The sequence below is a fragment of the Crotalus tigris genome, unplaced genomic scaffold (assembly GCF_016545835.1).
Source record: "Crotalus tigris isolate CLP2741 ecotype Arizona unplaced genomic scaffold, ASM1654583v1 scf7180000017631.5181431, whole genome shotgun sequence".
In the NCBI taxonomy this organism is placed as follows: Eukaryota; Metazoa; Chordata; class Lepidosauria; order Squamata; family Viperidae; genus Crotalus; species Crotalus tigris.
In genome coordinates this window covers 3,633,834-3,650,161 of record NW_024096525.1, presented here as the reverse complement: position 1 = coordinate 3,650,161, position 16,328 = coordinate 3,633,834, and the positions used below count along the sequence as shown (strand labels likewise).

The window sequence follows — 16,328 nt, the reverse complement described above, 5'->3', positions numbered from 1 at the left end:
TTACCATCCACCCAGTTTAACCCGGAAAAATGCCTGGAGAGAAGAATGGTCTAAGGTAGGGGTAGGCAACCTGGGCTCTTTTATGACTCATGGATTTCAACTCCCAGAATTCCTGAGCCATCATGGCTCAGCTTGGAAACCTCTCCCTTTCCCCTCAGCATGGCTGGCTCAGAAATTCTGGGAGTTGAAGTCCACGAGGCATAAAAGAGCCAAGGTTGCCTACCCCTGGTCTAAGGTATTTTTCTTCTGCCCTGACCATTTGTGATCACTCTACCAAACCCACCTGGTTTTGATCTGCCCTGTTTTGTCTGGTCGAAATTGAACAGAATTAGGTGTGCGATACTGGAAGAAGTGCCTCTGCCTTGTATCAGTGTATATATATATATATATGTATGTATCATTCCAGTTTATTTACCTTTGGAGCTTCTGGATATTTCAAAAATATGTCTTTTCTTCTTTTTTTCCACTGGTTTATCATTTCAATAAAGTCATTTGGTTTGAAGTTAAGAGTTGGGAGGGAAACAGAGCAATGTACGATTCAGGTGCCGGTGGATTGTTATTTCAAGTCGTGATTTTATAAAAGTTTTCCAGTTGACAATCAAAGGAAACATGAGCAGTATCTTTGACATTTGGGGTAAAACATAGAGGACATTGTTATGCCCCTTAAAAACAGGGCTTCATGCCTCATAATGTTTCTTTCCAGGAGCAGTTTACTTTGTTATAAAAAAAAAACCCACTTCAATCCTGGTTTGTTTTTATTGTTGTTGGTAAGGAGGAGGGTAGAGTGGGTGGTATTTTTCCCAATTGCTCTTGTAACCCATATGGAGTTGCAGTTCCATGGATGAACCTTGATTTGAGCCCATGGAAGATCTTTCTTCTGTCCTTGAACCAGCTTTTATTTTCCTTTTTTCCTCCCTCCCCTGTGGTGATACAAAATGCATTATCAAGGCCATAATAACTACCATAGCAACCAATTGTGAAGGCACAAACATGAGATTATGATTCAGAGGAAGAATAAGCAAAAAAGACAGAGAAGAATTCTTGAAGAACATCTTTTCAGATCACTGTCTTTTATATTAAAAAAAGGGGGAAATATTGATATAGAAAAAAATATAGATTGAGAAAGACTGACTCATTTTTTCCCCATAGATTGTTCTTCTATTTTTATTTTTATTTGTTGTTGTTGTTGTTTGGTAAGGTATCAGCTGCCCTTTAGATCTGCTCTGTTTTAGATTGCCTGCAGCAGAGTAATAGACTGAAGAGTAAGGCGTCTTTTAAAAATATTTCAAAATGTTTTGAATTCTTTCCCATGAAAGGCAAGGGATATCATTAGAATGGAAGGCTGGAGAAAAAGGAATAGAATAGAGAATTCTTTATTGGCCAAGTGTGATTGGACACACGAGGAATTTGTCTCCGGTGCATAAGCTCTCAGTGTACCTACAAGCAACAAGTGATAAATCATGATCATAATCGTAAAATACAATCATCGTAAATCATAGTTACAGACTCAGGGATGGCCATAGGATACTCAATAAGCAAACAACATGAATCATAATAGGAGACCAAACAAAGGCAATCAACACAAATCATGAGATACAAACACAAAGTTATAGCCATATAAAGCTAAGGAAATAGGTAATAGGAAAGATGAAAAAATAAGAAGGATAATAGTTAATGCAGCCTTACTAGGTGGTTTGACATCCTAGGGCGTAGACAGTGTTGTGGGAATTAGTTGTTTAGCAGAGTGATAGCATGGGGGGGGGGAAATGTTTTTGTGTCTGGTTGTTTTGGCACGCCATGCCAACAGAGGGAAATAGAAATGGAGCGAAATAATAAATAGATAATAGAAATAATAAATGGAAGTAGAGGGGGGAAAGGAACAGAACTCAACTTGTGACTTGACGTTTTCTTTGACAGTTATGTACATTGTATTTGTATTTCCAGAACTGAATTACAGAACATCCTGCCAGAGGATGGTAGGAGAACCAGCTTCCATGGGGACAGGATCAAAATCTTGCCCTTGTGGACTTATTTTTTCTCTCTCTCCCCTTCTCCTGCTGATAGACGTATTTGTTTTGTTTTTAAAATGGGTTATATCTTTTTGAGGATTTACACAAACATTTGATTGTTTTTTTTTTCCCCCAGTGGAAAATAATGGGAAAGCCTAACAGTCTGCAATCGTTAATAAAATCTAGTACAGGAAGTTCTCCACTTACAGCCATTCATTTAGTGACTGTTTGAAGTTACAACAGCACTGTAACTAATGACTGTTTTTTCACACTTATGACTGATGTAGCACCCCCATGGTCACCTGATGAAAATTCAGATGCTTGGCCACTGACTCATAGTTATGACGGTTGCAGCGTCCTGGGGTCATGCAACCTTCTGACAAACACAGGCAATGGGGAAGCCAGATTCACGTCACAACCGTGTTACTAACTTAACAAATGCAGTGATTCGCTTAGCTAGTATGGCAAAAGCAGGTCGTAAAATGGGGCAAAACTCGCTTAATAATAATCTCACTTAGCAATGAAAATTTGGGGCTCAGTGGTGCTTGTAAATCGAGGACTATCTGCAGGGGACAGAGTCTAAAATTCAGTGGATGGTTCAGGCAACATAATGTTTCTTTCTGAAACAAAACACCTTGGGAGTCGTCAAACGGATTTGTTCTGCTGCCCGTTTATTTTAGAACCCAGCTTATTGATTTAAGAGCCGTGGTGGAGCAGTGGTTAGGATCCAGTATTGCAGGCCAACTCTGCTCACACTGCCAGGAGAAAAAGGGGAGACACAATAGCAGTGTTCCAGTATCTGAGGGGCTGCCACAAGGCAGAGGGGGCCAGATTGTTCAACCAAAGCACCAGAGGGAAGGATGAGAAATAATGGTTGGAAGCTGATGAAAGAGAGAAGCAACCTGGAATTAAGGAGAAACTTCCTGACAGTGAGGACAATTAACCAGTGGAACAGATTCCTTCCAGAAATCGTGGGTGCTCCATCATTGGAGATTTTTAAAAAGAGGCTAGACAGTCACTTATTTGGAATAGGTTCCCCTGTTTGAGCAGGGGGCTGGACTAGAAGACCTCCAAGGTCCCTTCCAGCTCTATTCTATTCTATTCCTCTGATCCTGACCGGCTCAAGGTTGACTCAGCCTTCCATCCTTCCAAGCTCAGTAAAATGAGGACGCTCTGTAAACTGCTTAGAGAGGGCTATAAAGCACTGTGAAGCGGTATATAAGTCTAAGTGCTAGTGCAAGCATTATTTTGGCAATTCTTCATATTGAATGGGTCAAGAAAAGTGAATCTGCCATTGCTAACATCAGCATAAAATGTACTGATGTTCTTCCCCGTTGTTTTATTGCAGTTCCCCCCCAGATTATAAACATCTCATCAGACATCACCATCAATGAAGGCAGCAGTGTCACACTCCTGTGCTTAGCCTTTGGGAGACCAGAACCGACAGTAACATGGAAGCATCTCTCCAGCAAAGGTAAGAGGTGGCCTCCAAGCAGGAAGATGGGTATTCCAAGCAAGGAGAATAAAATCAACAGTGTAGAAGAGGAAAGAGGTATGTGACAAGACGGGGGAAAGTGCTGCTTGAAACCTCATGCATTAATATCTGGAAAAATGCACCTGGAGGTCTTTCAAGATTGCAGAGAGAGGACCCTCCATATGTTGCATCTAGGCTGTTCCTGGATCAGATCTGATCCCAGTGATCACACAAAGCTTTGATGAAGCAGACTAGCTTCACAGATTATTATTATGGATCATCGCACAGTCAGCCAGATGTTCAGACAGGATTTGGCATTTTGTCTACCTATCGAGTCCTTACCCAGGACCTGGGATAGGCAGATGTGGGTGTTTGATGGTATTACAGATATCGTCGCAGGATGGAAGCAGTTCCTAGTAAGGCCGCCTTTTGCAATTGACTAATAGCGAATTTGTCAATGCCAATGGTGTTCAAGTGGTGCTCCAGTTGTTTTGGGATTGCACCCAAGGAGCCTATTACTATTGGTACTACCCTTGCTTGCTTTTGCCACAGTCTTTCTATTTCTATTTGTAGGTCTTTGTATTTTGTTATCTTCTCCAGTTCTTTCTCTTCTATTCTGCTATCTCCAGGCACTGCCACGTCCACTATCCAGACTTTTTTGTCTTTCTTATCGACAATTGTTAAGTCTGGGGTGTTATGTTGCAGGTGCTTGTCTGTTTGAATTCTGAAGTCCCAGAGCAGTTTAATTTTATCATTTTCTATGACTTTCTCTATTTTATGATCCCACCAGTTTTTGCTTACAGGCAAATGATATTTTTTGCAGATCTTCCAATGCACCATTGTTGCTACTTTGTCATGCCGCTGCTTGTAGTCAGTCTGTATTATTATTATTATTATTATTATTATTATTATTATTAATAATAATAATAATAATATAGGTCTGTAGTTTATGTATTGGATCTTCATGATGGGCAATTTCCATTGGCAGAGATGCCAGTGAGAGGCCAGTTCACCCCTTTATTTTGTCTTTTAAATTGAGTAAGGTTTGGCTCAGAAGTCTCCCTTGCAGCACCTGCTTTGGATATTTAGAAATGACTGGGCAATACCGTTTATTAAGGTCACATCGACAAGTAAATGCTATGACCAGCTCATACGGTTCTCACAGCATGTCAAAGTTTGATGGTGGTAGAAATGGTCCTAGATTAGTTAAAGGAATTGCAGGAAGGAAGAGGAATAAAACTAGTAGCAGCATGGGAGATGCTGGAGGAAGAAAGACAGCACATCTTATTATTGGAATATTAAATAGCATCTGTAAAGAGACAGGAACAACTTTTGTTAACGATGTCCAGCTTCTTAAAATGTTAGTGTCTGTGTCTTGATGGGTTTACAAGGGAAACATCTTATGATGAACCAAAGGTGCTTTTTAAAAGGCAGGTGGATTTTGTTGCCTTTTGAAAAAAAACATCTTTGGGACAACCATGACCTGGATGACTGAGAATCTTCATAGACTTCATATGATGATGTCTTTATGGATGCTATTTAATTCAGAGGCTGTGCCTTGCAGTTTGAGGTATGGTTGACTCTTCTCTATCAATAAATTTCACAAGGTTGGTCTTTTGTATAGTAACAAAAATTTCCATGCACAGAAGAATACAACCAATGTCTCAAGTCCTTGCTGATGACTAGTTTGTGGTTTAATTACCAGCTTTCTGATTTCAGTTTCAAGCAGGAGTTGGTGACAAAAGGCAGAGTGCCTTAACTGCTTTGTTTTTCAGTCACATAACATTTTCATGTAGAGTTCTCTGCATCCATGTTTTGAGCAGAGCCTTAAGACAGGGCTAGAAGAATATTTTAGACACAATGGATAGGTCATTGGGAGATCCTGCAGAATCTAAATTCTTCTCACACTCTTATGCAAAAGTTACATCAGGATAATGTAACTCCTACACCATTTGGCCAAGTTTCCAAAGAAATTAGAAATTTGGATTGTTCCAGTTTTGAATTTTCCAAGGGCGTTGGGCTCTGCCTCTCTTTTGATGCTATTTAGTGGTGTATCTTGACGCAATGAAACATTTCCTCATGAGGATGGTTTTACGTATGCATGTTGATGCTGCAGAATGAATGGGGTGGATGAAGGTGAATGGAACAGACTGAAAACTAACAGAAGAGCATGCATTGCTAATGGAATTATTTCTAGAAATTCTTCTAGCAAAACTGCAATCCAGGAAGGAGAGGAAAGGAAGGAAAGAGTAATTTAATAAAACATAACTAATCTATTTGGCACCTCCAGTTTCCCAAGGATCAAGAGAGGTTTAAAGAATATACCAGTCTGGAAGTCAGATAAGAATTTTATTGTCTGTCTCGAACGGGAGCAGAATTAAAATAGAAACCTCTAGTCTACATCCAGTGTTCTTTAATGACTAAATCGTATAAGATATTTTTCCTGAGACCAGCTATAAATCCAACTGTTTCCCCAAAGAGATTCAAAATGTACAAATTCCCGAGTGCTGAAAGTTATTATTTTTTTTCTCTCGACTGCAGCACTTTCTCAACTTGAATAGCCTTATTCTTAAGTTATATTTATACAGAAGCTTTTTCAGCTTCTTTGCATTAAAAAAAAAAGCCTAAGTAAGCAAAAGCTTGAAAAAGAGCTTCTCATTTCACAAGGAAGTCCTTCTTTCTTCAGTAGCTGGGCAAAGAAAAGTTGCTCAAAGCGATGAGATTGCTTTTTATAGCAGCGACAATGCATCATGTCTCTGCCTTCACCTCCTCCGCTCCCAAAGGCACTGTGTGCAGAGAGGACAAAGATTGGAAAATCTCAGCCTTGTGTGAATTGGGGCCTTGGCAAACACCATCCTCTCCCCCAAAGAACCACTGCCTTGCCTTTTTGTATTGTTTTACCTCTCCCTCCCACTCCATTCCTGTCTGTGTTATTAAGTATCCATGGTTTGTTTTGCAAATAAGCAAGTATTTCTTTTTTTTAAAAAAAAAAAATCAAACTTCCAAATATTTGCTATATAGGCTAACTCTGACACTCCTTCCCACCACTATTAGTCTTGCTAAAGCTGAAGTTTTACCATTTCTCCATTCTAGTTTTTTAGAGGTGGGTCAACTCTTTGTTCTGCACCAAATATATACAGGTAAGGCGGGGGGGGGGGGAGAAAGGTTAAGGTTTCCCTGTCTAGTTGTGTCCGACTCTAAAGTCTGGTGCTCATCTCCATATCTTGGCCCAGGAAGCCAGCATTGTCTGAAGACATTGTCCATGGTCATGTGGCCAGCATTGCTATATGCCAGAGGTTCACGAATGCTGTTACCTTCCCACTGAAGTGGTATCTATTGATCTACTTGCATTTGCATGCTTTCAAAGAACTAGGTCAGGGGTAGGCAGCCTTGGCTCTTTTATGACTTGTGGACTTTAAGTCCCAGAATTCCTGAGCCGGCTGGCTCAGGAATTCTGGGAGTTGAAGTCCATGAGTCATAAAACAGCCAAGGCTGCCTATCCCTGGGCTACATGATCAGGCATGGGTATTTTTTTTAGCAACTGTTCGAAGTTACAGTGCACCTCACCACCTAGCCGTTTGAAAGCATGCAAATGCGAATAGGTCAAGAGGTACCACTTCGGTGGGAAGGTAACAGTGTTCTGTGAACCTTTGGGAATTTTGACTGGCCCTCACACTTTTGACCATTGCAGCATCCCAGACATGATCAAAATTTGGACCCTGGGCAACCAGCCTGCATTTACAATGGTTACAGCATCCCAGGGTTATGAGATCATCATTTGTAGCCTTCCCAGCTGGCTTCTGATGAGCAGTCAATGGGGGAAGATGAATTCACTTAACAACCATATGATTCACTTAACTGCAGTGATTTGTTTATTGACCATGACAAAAATGGTCATAGCATCAGGTATGATTCACTTAGCAACCACCTTGCTTAGCAATGGAGTGTCATGGTTCCGATGGATGAAACTCTTCAAAGAACTTTGAGGCATTGTTTACCTTAAAGAATCTTTATTCGAGAAGCATAGCATCGGCACTTACATAGGCCAAAGCCAAAATCTGAATTCCCCTCCCTTGAGCACATAGTATCAAAGCACAATTCCCTCCTCTAATTTACAGTCATGAATCACATTCTCCAATTAGTTTGAAATGCAGACTCTCCCTCCAGTTCTCCAGCCCGCCAATTCTTACCATCTCTTATTTCAAAACCTTGGTTCTCACACTAGTTACAGTATTGTTATGTCTAACTAAACTCCCATGCATACTCCTCTTCCTCCCCCCAGTATCATCTAATTGTAACTCTAATTCTAAGAGTAAAACATAAGAAGGGAAATGGTTGCATCTCCATATGTTGTCAAAGCAAGAACATCCCATGTTAGCAGCGTTGACATGGAAATTCTGGTCCCCAATTGTGGTCATAACTTGAGGACCACCATCTGTGCACAAATTAAATATCCATCCCACTTTTATTTCTTTCCCTTAATCATCACTGGAAGATTTGTTCATTCATTCACAATGCAGGCCAACTCATTTGATGCTGTACATCTTTGAGTTACGAGCAATCATCTCCCTGTTAAAGGATTGAAATGTTTTAGATTCATGAGGGCTGAATAGAATTGTTCTTATTCTCTCTTTAAGACAAAGCATGCAAACTTCAAAAGTAATGTATGTATCAGCTGTCCCCTTTTTTTCTTGGCAGCTACTGAAACAAGATATCTTATAGATACTAGAAATCCCTCAGGTACATCTATTTGATCTTAAACACATATTGATATAAGCCTGAAGATTTTTTTCTCCATGATTTCTCTTTGCTTCTGGTAAAATGACATTAAATAAAGAGATATTATATGAATATTTTGTTTTTTTGTTTTTTTTTAATAGAAAAACAAAATATAGTGTTCTTCCCTGATTTAAACATAGCACAAAAGATCTCACCAGCACTTTGACTTGCCTTTAATAATAATAACAAATCTTTTCAGAACATTGCAATAAATTCCCATCCCACCTTTTCTCTTGATCAATTACCTTCTCCTTCTATTTTTCTCAACCTGGCCAGGCATAATAGTTTCTCCATTCACTGCCCATCCTCAAAGTATGTGAATTTGTGCTTGCTGATTGTCACCACTAGGGAGTAAACAAACTTTATCTGATCCAGAGCAGATAGATTGGTACTTCTCCCAGCCCATGGTTTGGTAATTATGTCCAAATTTGTCATTCAAAAGATCTCTTCTCTTGTTCTTTCTCAGTAAATATATATATTTAGCAACACTAGCTACCCTACATTGTAAACTATGCCAGTTTTCCCTCAATCTCAATAACTTTAAGGTGTGTGGACTTCAACTCCCAGAATTCCTCAACTAGCATAGCTAGCTGGAGAATTCTAGGAATTGAAGTCCACATGTCTTAAAGTTGTCAAGGTTCAGAAACACTGGTCTACTCATTGGTAGAAGAATGATACATACATGGAATTAATAACATTTTAATAATATTCCAGGGAAAATAAGAGGTGAAAAGTTGGAGCTGTCCAGTTGTCCTTGGAGATCTCCAATTGTCCACAAATACTATGCTGTCCAGGGCTGGTGGAGACTGAACCAGCTGAAGTTTCTCCAGCCTCACTTAAAACAGATCAAAAGAAAGTTATCTTCACTATGTTTTTTGTTCTTCTTCTCATCTTACCCTCACCTGTAATGTTACACACACACACACACACACACATATACATTTCTGCTTTGGCTCCCTACTGAGACTAGAAATTACAAAAACACTCAGGAAGCCAATTTTCCTGAATCTTAATAAACCTGAGTCCTCTTGACAAATATTAGCAAATTCAAGGTTTGCAACCTCTCCAGAGAGGAAGGAAAATATTATTGTCTACATTTAGCAGATGAAGAACTAAATCTATGCAGAAGCTAGTGACTAATTTACAATCAAAGAACAAGTGTCTTCTGGGAATAGAAATATCCAGATTCCCGCTTGGGGGAACAGGTACCCTGTGTCTTTACAACAGAATAAAAAGAGATAGCATGCATTTGGAATTATTGAAAGGATGCAGTTCCTCTCCTTGTTCCCAAGCTAAGCACTGACTGAGCTTAATTCAATATTGTAATCACAGCCTTGTCGAAGATAAAGTTTTAATCTTTTTCTTCAGGATTTTATTCATCAGCCTTCACCAAGAGATATTCTGGATTCTATGGCTGCATTACACTTTCTCCAAATTATTCCTTGTTGCATTGCTCTCTGAATTCAAGATGTTCTCAAAAAGATTGGAATTTTCACCGCTTTATTCGGTCTTGAAAGAGGTAGGGAGATAAATCAATTAATTTCTGCAGAAACTTCTACCGACAGCAGATGCAACAAGAAAAATATACAACTCTGCGTAATTTTCTTGAAATGGAAGCCCAGCCACACATACATATAGCTTCTTCTGGTAGATTTCTAATATATTTTGTTAAAATTTAATTTTGATGAATGGCAATGATTCAATCCGAGGATAGCCATCTATTGAAATAGTGGTCTTTCAATCATGTCCATTCTGGGCTTTGTTATTCTGTTAGTGATGTTGAACGATCTATATTGTTCATATTCTCTTTAAGGTCAGTTCATAATTTTCCTTGGGATATTAATTTAGATACCCTTGAAAAAAATCCTGCAGGCAGATGCTGCTGTTTTTAATGAAAGATCAAACCTTCCTGGAGTTGAACTCAACTCTTCTGTAACTAGTTCTACCTGGAGATTCCCATGCTATTTTCATAGCAATGTTACCAAGTTAGTGAGTCATTCTTAATTTGCAAATACTGTAAGGAAATTATTTATTTATTTATTTATTTTTGAAAAAGCTCTTCCAACTATAGCCTATAGCACTTATATTCTTCCCTCGGAAGTCTTCCATCTAACTATTGATGGATTGAGGCTCCAAAAGAGTAGGAGAGTAGTTAGAAAGGGAAGCTTCTGTATGTTTTGCAGCATCTTTGGGATTTATACCTTCCATTGAGTTATCCACAATTAAACTAGTTCTTTGTGCTTTCCTGGATGGAGTTCCATAATAATCCTCATCTATTAACAACCAAGAGAAGGTTTGCGGTCCTACTTCACTCTTGAGGTGATGCAGCTTCCTTGTTCCAGCCCACCGTTCTTACATTTCTTAAGCGTCACCCCCAAAAGCAAGAATTGGATTCTTGAAAGCCTCTCGTCTACACTCTTACAATGTAGGTTGCCATGGAGAACTTGACTAATTCATCCAATGTCTTCCACAGAGGGACAGCTGGTTGCAAAACATCAATTCAGTGAAAGGTAAAGTGGTGAAGTGGCCCACATCCTTCCTAGATCCCAGGACGCTCTCTCTCCCCCACCCCACCTTGACTTGCCTTTCTGTTTAGGAGTGGGGGGGGAGGAAACCATACACTTTCAAATAAATCAGTGAGTTTATTACTGATTTTCTAAAAGTGCTCATGGAAACCACAAGGCCCAGAGGCATTACTGTAAATAAAGATAATGCTAGAAGCTAACAATTTGCTTCACAGCATGCTGGCTTCCGTTTCAATCATCTTCATTTTTTTCCCCTCTCCCAAGCCACAGGTTTTAGGAGAGGGATAAGCAGTTTTTATCAAAGGCCTGCACTCATCTCTTACAAATGGATTTTTGAATTAGCCCAAGAGTCACAGGTTGTCCCTGGGTCAGGCCCAAAGTGCTTCCCTCTGCAATATGCTCTTATGACTCTACTTTTTGATTTGCTAACACCCTGAAACCCATCAGAGCTTCCACTGACCCATAGAAAGCCCATTGCTGTCATTGCCTGCCTTGCTTAGTCCATCCCCAATTAGATTGTGATAGCCTACTAGAATGGTGAACTCTTCCTTTCAACCCACCAAAAAGAAAGCCAAGTGCCTAACATTTGGGTCTATGAGTCCTGCTAAGTTTCTCTTCTTTTCATCTATGTAAGTCTGTAGATGTTGGTACTGATTTCTCTGGGAAGCTTCCAGGTGTCTGTTGAGGGGCAATTTAAATCTCTGGAGATCCGGAGCAAGGTGGCAGCTATGAGAAATCAAAGTCATTTATCACTTGTTCAGTAAAACAGATGTGGATAAGCAAGCTGTTCCTTCCTGGGATTCCCTCCCACCCTTTCATAAAGAAATGTATGTTCTCAAATGCTGCTGGTGATTCCTGCAAATGTAAAGTGTAAAGAAGGTCTAGCAGCGTGTTGTTGTTGTTGTTTACCAGATGGGCACCCATATGTTTCAGATCCATTTTGCACATATTGTCTGTTGGGCGGATACATTTGCCTCCCTTTTGGTTTGTAGGAGACCGTTGCACTATTTAACAATATTAGGGACTCATTTCATCTCTGTTCCTTTCCGAGTTGCTTCATTGAGCTCTAAACGTGGCAGGCTGTGCTTTTAGGAGCCTCCTGTCCAGATCTGCTTTTGTACGAGTGGAATCGTATCGCTCAGATTTCAGGACAGTCTTTTTTTTTCCAAGTTGCCTCCAGTCACACAAAAGAGGGATTGGAAACCGGGGTGAAGACACAGCCCTTCCCACCTTTGTGTGTACTCATTTAGTTATTTAAATAAATAAATGAATTTCCCCACAACAACTCTGCGTGGTAGATTGGGCTGAGAAAGATTTTTGGCTGAAAGTCACTTGGCTGACTTTCATAGTTAAGGCAGGACTAGAACTCAGAGTCTCCTGGTGATTGGCTCAAAGCCACCCAATTGGCTTTCATGCCTAAGGCGGGACTAGAACTCCCCCTCTCCTGATGAATGGTCCAGAGTCATTCAGCCGTCATTCATGGCTAAGGCAGGACTTGCTTTCTAGTCCAGTTCCTTAACCATTAAATCAAACCTAGGCAAGAGGAACTATTAATAACAACAAAAGGAAAATAACAATGCAGGTAAGTCAGGTATGGCAATCCTATATATGTATCTGTATTTATTTATTTATTTATTTATTTTTACACTGCCTGATTTCCAGTTACCCTGGGCAATTGTAAATACATACATACATACATACATACATACATACATATTCATTTTTAATGTTGCTTTTTCTACTAAATTAATTCAATTTTTTTAAAAAAAAGAAAATGTGAAAATGAAGCACAAACATCTTTTGGTGAAATCTTCCAGCTTTATCCAGAAGGACTCTTAGCTCCAGAGAGTTTCTACTCATGAGTAATTTAATTACAGAAAGCTCTTTGCAAAATGATGGTCATATGACCCCATATGAATATTTTGACCTAGCTTGGGTCACCAGTTTTGGACACCACATTACAAAAAAAAGATGTTGAGACTTGGGGAAAAAAGCGCAGATAAAAGCAGCTAAGATAATTAGGGGCCTGGAGACTAAAACACACATGAAGAACAGTTGCAGGATTTGGGTATGGCTAGTCTAGAGAAAAGAAGGACCAGTATTCCTGTATTTGAGGGGCTGCCACAGAGAAGAGGGGGTGAATCTATATTCCAAAGCACCAGAAGGCGAGAGAAGAAACAACAGATGGAAACTAATCAAAGAGAAAAGCCACCTAGAACTAAGGAGAAATTTCCTGACAGTTAGAACAATTAGTTAGTGGAATGGCTTGCCTTCAGGAGTTGTGAATGTTCCAATGTTGCAGGTTTTTAAGAAGAGTCTCAACAGCCACTTGTCTGAAATAGGATCTCCTGCTTAAGCAGGGGATTGTAGACCTTTCAGGTCTCTTCCAGCTCTATTCTGATTGATTGAATAACCCATATGATCAGAGATTCTGGGAGTATGGCATTCCAGTCCACCCATAATCATCAAGCCTATACATCTCCATCTAAGTATATTTAATGAGTCAACTTTCATTTTAGATGCGTGCTTTTTCACACAATCATATCTGAGCATTTGGATTCATGAAACCTACCAGATTTTTTTTTTTACAACTTTGGCAATGTGTAAAATATAGTCAATAGTTAAATATGATTCTATGCAGCATTTGAAGAAATATGAATTAGGACAGTTTATCAAGGGATTTATACTGATTAAATGCCTCAGGGATCTTCAGGCTTCCAACAAGTAGAGCAATGGTATATATAATTTGGAAAGAAAGTTTTCCTTGGCTGAATTGGTGAGGAGAATATGGTCTATTGGGAATGGATTTAAGAGTTTTCTGAAGTTATGGAACTGTAGAGTTACCACAAAATGATCTATGGTGGTCCAACACCCCACCCTGATGCCATTTATTTTTCTACTATCTATGATCATTAGCCGTTTTCATCCTGTAATTTCCAAATTTGTGCTTCACAGCTTGCTTCGCACCACAGCGTAACATAAAGCAATCCACAAAATGGAAGGGTGGAAAATATAGGTTTGGAGTATTAAAAAAAAAACTTCCTTTTGCGCCCTTTCCTTTGCCTTGTTTAAGCAGCCATTGATGTTCAGTTAAAAATAAACTCAAAGTAAAACCATGTATTCTGCAATTGAATGGTGTTCTGATTTAGATTCCGAGCTGTAGAGCTTCTGAGAGAAATAATATTTTTTCTAAGCATAGCGGGCCTAATTATGCCGCATGCTAAAATGGCTGCCAGAGGCAAATACAGATGGAAGTGAAGGAGAGCAGGTGGAAAGTTGCCACAAAGATTCATCTTTCTTTGAAGAGTTAAATGTTGTAGGTATTTTAAAAATGAAGAAATGCACAGACTTTTAAAAAGGAATATGATGAAGGTAATTAATGCAAGAAAAGGATTCATGCAGTAGGAAAAAAGAAAATATTGTTCATATCTCTGTATTTCCACTATTGAAGGTACTTACCTATGAAGTGGTAAGTACTAAGGGAAGGTACTTCCCTAAATGAAGGTTTGTCCTACTCTGGAAATACAGTCAGGCCTAAAGTGGGTTAGAGTTACAATCTTGAAGGCAGTAGGTTGTTCTGTCACTTTTCCGAGTCTTTCAACTGGACGTTGAATCTGGGACTGATCACACTTGTTAAACCTGCCTATGAGATTCACAACAACTTTCCCAGCTCTGTGGTCATCAATGATCTCAAATTTACCTAGGTAGCCATGTTTCATCATCACAGTTAAGAACCGGACAATTACTTTGGAGCAACGGCCTGATGAGAACTTGACGCTTTCCACATTTCTCTGCATTGTGGACACTTTTGAGAGCATCTGCCAGAACATTCATGCATCACCATGATGCCAGGGCAGCAAGATGGTGGAATTTTTTTTTTAAAGTAAAAAATAAACTTTGATTTAGAATTAAAGCGAATACTTCAGTATCACAAACACACAATATTAAACTTCCAAGAAATATACTCAGTGGTGGGATTCAAATATGTGAACAACCAGTTCTCTGTGTGGAAGCCGCTTCCAGAAGTCCATTCTGGGCCTGGGCAACAAAAAATTAGCTACCGGTTCTGCCCAAGTGGTGCAAACCGGCTGAATCTCCCTGCTAATTTGGAGTAAGCATTTATTTTTGCACAATTACAACATGCGGACACGTTCAGGGGAAAAGAAAAAGATGACAAAAGTTGGAAATTTTCAACATCTTTCCCACCATCAGAGCAGCCGTCACAATAATTCGTACAAAGAGCAAGTCATTTTATGTATGTGCATGTATGCTGATGCATAAGATGTTGACAAAATTCCTACAGATTCCTCTTTGACAAGGAACAAGCTCTAAAAGGCAAACACTGCAATCTAGTCTTCTTCAGAAGAGTCTCATTCAGGGTCAGGTCTCTTGTGGACAAGGGGATGCCTTGGTCTCACAATCTCAAAGCCCAAGAAACTAAAGGTATGGAGCAGCGAAGTTCTGTCATCTCTGTTCTTGTGGAAAAAGGAAAGTGCTTTTTTGTAGACTTGCACAAATTAGATTATACAACTGATTGGAGACTGCAGACAGATATTTGATGGGATATAACACATCATGTCGCTTGTGAGGTTAGTGAGGTAATTTGGTTGTAACTATGAGGAATGGGGCAGGACTACAAAAACAATGTCCCAGAGGTGCTTTTTCAAAAGGCAATGGGACTTTCTTGAGGTTTTTTTTTTTCCCTTGAAAACAAAGAGCTGAAGAACCTTCTTGGATGATCTTTGGGACAACCATGACCTGGATGATCGAGAATCTTCATACAAAAACAATGGGGTTTCCAAAGAACAAAGGTAGTTATTTCTTCTAGTAATTAGAATTATCTTGAGGGTTTTTGTTGTTGCTGTTGTTTTTCCAGAGCTTTGCCCACCTTCCAGGATCTTTTCCCAACTTATCAGCTTTCCTTGACCTTCTAAATGTTTAGTAGCTGAGCTGACAGTTTTAGTTTTTCTGGACAAGTATACAGGTAATCCTTGACTTTTCCCCCATTCATTTACCAACCCTTCAAAGTTATGATGATGCTAAAAAAAAAAAAAAAGCTTATAACCAGTCCTCCCACTTATGACTGTTGCAGCATCTCTGCAGTCGCATGATAAAAATTTGGGCAATTGGTAACCTGTTCCTACTTCAGCAGGCTTCCAGAACAATTTAGAATTCTGATTCTGCAGGGCTGTCCTTTCAGCAAAACTCAGCCACGGTAAGAGATAATCCATCAGTCTGCAGAGTTTTTAAAAGTGACATTGGCATACCTTCTGGAGCATCTGTTTTGCTCCTTTAGCTTTTCCTTCATCCTGTGGATCTCCAGCTGCATGGCTACCACCTACGATGGAAAGGGTCCCTCCTGATCTTCACGCACTTCCTTCTGCCGGGAGCAGCTCTGCAGTAGTGCCAAGCTAATTGGATTCTTTCTTCTCCCGCTGAGTTGCAAGCCAGGAGGAGATGGGGCCAGGAAGTGATGGACGAGAAAATGAAAAAGCAACCCTGAACAGAAAGGATTTTAATTGGAGCAGTCCACTCATCTTG

General features: G+C 39.7%; 1 protein-coding gene across 2 annotated transcripts in view; it reads left to right on the top strand.

Moving 5' to 3' along the window:
* The window catches only part of LOC120304224 (opioid-binding protein/cell adhesion molecule homolog), a 619,792-nt gene that overhangs the window by 548,605 nt on the left and 54,859 nt on the right, over positions 1–16,328 (top strand). For both annotated transcript variants that reach the window (XM_039334544.1, XM_039334543.1), the window contains one exon: positions 3,358–3,483. In XM_039334544.1, coding sequence (XP_039190478.1) covers positions 3,358–3,483 — 126 coding nt within the window. The remainder of the gene's footprint in view (positions 1–3,357; positions 3,484–16,328) is intronic.